This window comes from Scardinius erythrophthalmus, assembly GCF_964197995.2.
Source record: "Scardinius erythrophthalmus genome assembly, chromosome: 9".
NCBI classification, from domain to species: Eukaryota; Metazoa; Chordata; class Actinopteri; order Cypriniformes; family Leuciscidae; genus Scardinius; species Scardinius erythrophthalmus.
In genome coordinates, this window is record NC_138229.1 from 9,023,532 (window position 1) to 9,030,314 (window position 6,783).

At 36.5% G+C, this 6,783-nt stretch overlaps 1 protein-coding gene across 1 annotated transcript; it reads right to left on the bottom strand.

Annotated features, from left to right (window-relative positions):
* Window positions 1-38: 38 nt before the first annotated feature.
* chrng (cholinergic receptor, nicotinic, gamma) lies at window positions 39-6,569 on the bottom strand. The gene is made up of 12 exons (XM_081374207.1): window positions 6,498-6,569; window positions 5,290-5,426; window positions 5,167-5,211; window positions 4,966-5,087; window positions 4,457-4,612; window positions 4,269-4,366; window positions 3,723-3,923; window positions 3,232-3,346; window positions 2,330-2,444; window positions 1,869-2,115; window positions 725-858; window positions 39-577 (listed from the first exon to the last, which is right to left on the bottom strand). The coding sequence occupies exons 1-12, from the start codon at window positions 6,559-6,561 to the stop codon at window positions 386-388; spliced, it is 1,626 nt and encodes a 541-aa protein (XP_081230333.1). The 5' UTR covers window positions 6,562-6,569; the 3' UTR covers window positions 39-385.
* Between the last annotated feature and the right edge of the window lie 214 nt (window positions 6,570-6,783).

Here is a 6,783-nt window from a genome sequence, read left to right on the forward strand (position 1 = left end):
GATTGCATGCAGAACATCATCTTTGTCCTCTAAGTAGAGAAGGTCACAGTTTTTTTTATTTTCAGAAAAGCATCAACTGAATAACTAGACAACATTAAAGCTGATTGACAAGCAATAACAAGCAAATAATATGGCATTCATAATTATGAACAACTGATCAAAGCCATTTTATGTCTCATATGGCTTCAGATCCAACCAGCTCTCTTCTCTGGAGACCTTGAATCACTTTCAGTAGGTCTACAGCACAACTAAACTGGAGTGCCGAGAGTTCCCTTCCCACAGTACAGCAAAACTGTTGGTCTTTATCTCCAGAGTATCTTCAACAGAGTCCTCCAGTCTTCTGCTGCAGTTTCTCTGAGTCTATCATTTTGTTCTGAACTCGTGTTCATCCGGTGATGTCTCCAGGTGAGATTTCAGGCAAGTATTTTTTGGGGTCTCCTGGGAAGGGCTGAGATGGCGCCTGGTTAAAATGTCCCATGAGGAAGATTCCGATGGTGCCCAGTATAAACAGCAGCGCCATGACGATAAAGCACATCCTGTCAATCACCCTGGCAACCAGAAACCATTCTTCATTTTCCTGCAGAACGAGAAAAGGCAACAGAATCCAGAGTTAGTTTCTTGGAAAGTTAAACCCTAACACAAACATTTGCTGCTAAAGTGTTTATTTTGTAAATGAAAGACACATTCAGCCTCATGATTGGAGGATTCTGGAACGGTGACTCACGCTCTGAAAGTCATTTTGATGCTTGACACTTTCTGCGATGTGTTTACAGTAAGACACACACTGCTGCACTTCTGGTGAAGCCGAAGCCAGACTGGATTCCAGATCCTGTGCCGTGTTTCCTCCTAGACCATTTTCTGATGTCAAACCACAAGCAGCAAATTAATGCCAGCCCAGCAACCATTTAGCGTAAACATAGCAGAAAATATTATTTAGTTGTATTTAATAGGAAACATTTTAATTAATACCAGTAATATAACCGATAACATATGACCAGCAACATTATTTAGTATTTATATTATGTATGATTTATTATGATTATTAAATGCCAGTGTTGTTTTAGTTTTTATTTTAGCTTTATTACAGTTAATTATTATTTAGATTTTATTTTTAGTTTTCATGTTAATTTTCATTTCATGTTTTTAATATGCGTTGTCTGCTTTTTTTATGCTATTTAGGTTTAATTTTTTTTTGTTTCAGTTTGTTTAGTTAGTTTTATTTTTTATTTATTTCCAGTTCATCATTTTAGTGCTTCAACTTTTTTCAGTATATTGCAAAGGGAACATTTCAAATTTTCGTTTAAAGTTTTTTAACTAATAATTTTATTTTATTTTATTTCAGCTTTATTTCAGTTAGCAGAAATGTTTTAATGGTTTTATTTAAGTTTATAAAATTATATTAATTTGAAATTAAAATGTGTTGGGAATAAAAAATTAAATATTGTAAAATAGTACTACAATTTAAAATAACTGTTTTCTATTTTAATACATTTTCAAATGTAATTTATTCATGTGATGGCAAAGCTGAATTTTCAGCATCGTCCAATCTTCAGTGTCACATGATCCTTCAGAAATAATTCTAATATGCTGATTTGCTGCTCAAGAAACATTCCTTATTATTATCAAGTTGAAATTATCAGTTATGCTGCTGAATATTTTTGTGGAAACCATGATAAATTCAAGATTCTATGATAAATATAAAGGTCAAAAGAACCGTAACCTTACAAATGTCTTTACTGTCGCTTTTAATCAATTTAACGCATTTATTCAGAATAAAATTATTAATTTCTTTAAAATTTGCAAATCCTAGCTACCCGAAACCTTTTAATGGTAATGTATATATAGTTTGTTGATAACTGTTGACTCACTTATTTTCTCCAAAGTGTTCTTCAGCAGCCCCTTCCTCTCCTTCAGTCGACTGAACATCAGCTCAGAGCGAGCAGTTCTGAACATATATTCATCAGCCTTTGCTATTAATCCCAAAGAGCTGCGTCTCCTGCGGCGAAGCGGGGTGCCGTTACCCAGGGCAAACATTTTAAAATCCCCTTCCTCCTGCTCAGGTGTCCAGAGCCGCATCGTCATCCTCAGCAGACGAGGAAGGGTGTTCAGCAAGACCTGGGTCACCCCAGAATGGAGGGAAAAGACATTATAGAGCACTACATAAATGCATTTGGCACAAAGTGACTTCCATTGCATTCAAGATATACATAGTACGTTTTCTGAGAATAAAATCCAAGACCAAGACCATCGCTAGCATCATATATAATAATAACTTACTCATTCTTTCCTTATGGATTGGACAAAAGATGGTTAGACAGTTCTGTTGTACCTTTCTGATTGTGTTGCTCATGGGGTGGGTGTTTGGAGTTCGCAGAGAGACGTTCAACACCACCACACAGTTCATCACAGTTATTGTGGTCACGGACATCACAAACATCAGATACCTGCCAGAAAAACACACATTTCTCAAGGGGGGCTAGAACAGCACCATTTCACTACCTGAATTAGCTCTTATGCTAACATTAGACCACAAAGACACAGACAGTCAACATAGCACATCCACAGATCTCCCACAATCTGTTCACTAACCATCTGACGTATATTGCTCAGTAAAAATGGGAACTTTCTCAAGCTGCCAAGCTTTAATCTGATTGGCTGGTTTCAAATATGTGCAAACTATTACAGCACCGTTCAAAAGTTTGGGGTTGGTAAGATTTTTTAATGTATTTGAAAAAAATCTCTTCTGCTCACCAAGGCTCCATTTATTTGATTAAAATTTAAAATAACTGGCTCAGTGTTAATATATATTTTAAAATATAATTTATTCCTGTGATGGCAAAGCATTCCGGTCTTCAGTGTCACATGATCCTTCAGAAATCATTCTAATGTGCTGATTTGATGTTTAAAAAACATTTCTTATTATCGTTAATGTTGAAAACAGTTGTGCTGCTTAAAATACTATTTTTCAGGATTCTTTGAAAACTATAAATTTCAAAAGAACAGCATTTATTTATTTCACAATGTAAATGTCACTTATGCGCATGTCAACTTAATGTCAATTTAATGCGCCCTGGCTAAATAAATGTATTAATTTCTTTAAAGACAAGAAACCTTACTGACCCCAAACTTTTGAACGATAGTGTATGTTTTATCTTCTGTTACACACAATTAATACAAGTTTATCTGAAACGGCTGAAAAGGTGTGATGAGTGAATAAAAGCCCAGACTCACTTTCCAATGAGAGGAACAGCCTGGGAGGTTTCTGGCACTTTCTTGGCGATAAGAAACAGGAAGACAGTCTGACCGAGCAGGATAGCAATGGTCATAGTGCATTTCTGTCCTCCAGCTAATAAAAACAAACAATTAAATCATCATTAATCACACTGATCATAACCCAGTCCGTCAGCTGCTACTATCAACAGTCATGGAGAAAGAGGGATCTATTTCACTGAATGACATTGTCTCCTGATTTGTTAGATATAATAGATCTCTTACCATAAAAGTTACTAATTCACTTTTATTATCATAATGTTTATCATCAAATGGATAAAAACATTTATTCACAAGTTTCTCCTGTTATCCCCCAATGGCCCTGATTGACATTACCAGACCCACTTCGTGTTTAGTTTGTTTTTCCTCCAGAGAATCCTCTGTATCCCTAAGAACTGTTGGATAGCGACCACTGTAACATCTGTTAGCATTCGTTACGGAGCCTGTCTGACCTTTGGCCGGCAGGAAGTAGACGAGTAGCCCAAGAGACGAGAAGAGGACACAGGGCACGATGATATTGATGACGTAGAACAGTGGTTTCCTCTGGATGATGAGGAAGAAGATGATCTCCTGGCGCTCCAATTCATCTGGGCTGTATCGCTTATTCACAAGTTTCTTAGCAGGGCGGTGCTTAATAATCCATTCCCCATTCTCTGGCCAATCAGGGCACAGGACAAAATACATGTTAATGAGCAAAATGATAAGTATTAGTGTAGTTTGCTGAGGCAAACGCTACTATTCCTCAAACTTATAATCAACTCTGAATCAACATACAAAACTGCCAGATATATTATAATCATTATGATCACAGCAGTAATACTTGCTTTAATGAGCTCATTGTTTCTGCCTAAATAAATACATGTTAGCTAACTGCATGATTTGTATTATCACAGCAGTAAACCATGGTTTTACAAGTCAAATAACAAAGACCAACTGAATTTTACAGAAAGAGCAAAGTCTTTATGATGAAAAATAATGCCCAACAGAATGTTTAGTACCAGTGAAAGCCTCTGGATCGATCTCAATCCATTCCATAGTGACGTTGTCCTCGTCTGACAGCATCAGTCGAATTTCATTGGAATTGTACGTCTGAGACCTGCCAAAGCAATTAGAGTGAAACCCAGCATCATCCTATTTTCATGTATTTCCAGCAGTCCTCACTGTGGGACAGAAGGATCAGCCGTACCTGAACACCATGCTGCAGTTCTGCCAGTCGAAGGGGAAATAGTTGACTTTGATGGCACAGGAGCTTCGGTATATGGCAGGGGGCAACCAGACCACACTACCGTCAGGATCTATCAGAGCGTTAACGTAGAGCGCCACCTCAAAACGCCCATCCACACTTTACACATAGTACACACACACACACACACACACAAAAGGTAGGCTATGTGTCATATTTGATGGGCTAAAATAATATTTGTGAAAAGGTTTGTTTTTTGTCTTTGTTGATCCTGGAACAACATTTCAATCAACCAATCAGATTTGAGGGACAAGTTTACAGTTTAAATCAAGTTTAGACTTACAACCAGGGTTAGGTGCTTCTACATCAGTGTTATTCATCATAATTTCCCTCTGATTTTAGGGATAATGGGTAGGGTTAGGTTTAGGGGTAGGATTAGGACCAAATTTTCAGACAGAAATGTTGTTCCAGGATCAACAAAATATGTCTTGGGAAAATCTTCAATCACTCACTTGTTCTCCAGGCCGACATCGGGCAGCCAGATGGTTTTAGAAGGTAGACGCATACGGGTGATGTTCTCATAGACCTCAAACCCTGTCCTGTTAGCCCAGCGGAGTCGATAATCATGCCATTTCTAGATAGAGAGTGAAAGAAAGATATTTTGCTCTGTTGACTACTGTATACTGGACATACACAGATGTGATTTGTCTTACCATTTCAATCCAAACGCAAGTGGTGAGAGTCTCCCCTTTCTCATTCTGAACATGAAAAAAGATGATAAACCAGTCACAAATTACACATATATTTACCTTGTGTAAACACATGCAGAGTTTTACCAGAGAAATGAGGTTGGTGAGGGTCATCTTGATCTTTACATCGGTGATGTCACCGTGGTGATCCATATGCCGTATGTTCTTGTTGTATCCCACCATTAGATCTCTGTGCAGAGATCCCTCCAGGTTACAAACCACATCTAAAACAGACAAACGACTGTCAATCTAATCCATCATTTTATTATTTGTCAAAAAGTTATTGTACCTTTGTTTTAAAAAAAGTTCTGTTAGTTTGATTCAATTAAGGAGAAATTTTCCACATAATTACATTTGCAAAAAATAATGTTTTGTTGAATAAACTAAATAAATTTAGGTTCCTGTGTCCAATACTAACATTAACAACTACAACTTTGAGTGTTTTCATTCTGTAAAGCTTCATTCTGTAAAGCTGATGTTTTTTTTTTCAAACATGACTTTTAATTTTAAAATTGCTAATAATTGCATAAAGCAAAACATGCCTTTTGAACTTTACAGTGCTACAGATACAACTATTATTTACACTTAAGGCAATAATGCCGGAATGCCTTTGCATTCAGGATAACACAAGCACAATTTTAAGATTGTTAATTATCAAAAACAAAATATATATTTCATGCATACTTGGATTAAATTATGGATTTTGGATTAAAATATGAAAATCTACAGCTACAACAACTGACATCATACATGTCATACATACTAAAAATTTGAGATCACTTTAAAAAAAATGTATCAGAAAACTAAAGTTAGTTTGATATTTTATTATGTAATGCAATGACATTCATACGTATATGTATTAAGAGTGACTTGTGTCCAAACACCATTAATGGGTCATTAAAGGGCTTACTGTATTTAATCCTATGGGTTCCAAATTTTGAACTTTAGTCTTGGTTGATCTGTGTATGTATGCATTACACCTTCACAATTAAAGCAATCCCTTTATTACTAAAGTAGATGCACACTTATAGACATGTAATACTTGTGTAAATCAACAAGGATTTGACACCCTATTTAACAGCCTGTTTGTCAAGCTGACACTCAGTAACTTTAACACTTAACACATTATAGCAGAAAAATTATCATGTAGAGACCAGTGGTGCCATAAAATACTTATTTACTTTCTACAACATATTTTTTGTGACAATCTGAATGTGCTGAACTGGATTTCACTCAATAGCTGGATTTTAAAACAAAGCTTTAGAACAAACTCATTAACTCAAACACAGTCTTACCTGAGATGAAGAGAGATAGCAGGGCCCATAACCAGACGGTTTTTGATGGAGAGATCTGATCCATGTCTGATATCTTCAGAGAAGCGTTAGTAAAAGAATGGTTCTCAAGCACCTGGTCAGTGTGTGAGGGAAACAGTTGTCTAGGAACAGGAACAGGGTTACGGGAAAAATAGGTGTGGTTCCAAACTTCCAAACCTCATTGTTATTTTCAGAATGCCCAGAGTCTGTGCCCATACAATTCCTCACATTCTCAGCTGTCTCTGTACACACATCCACACGCACACAC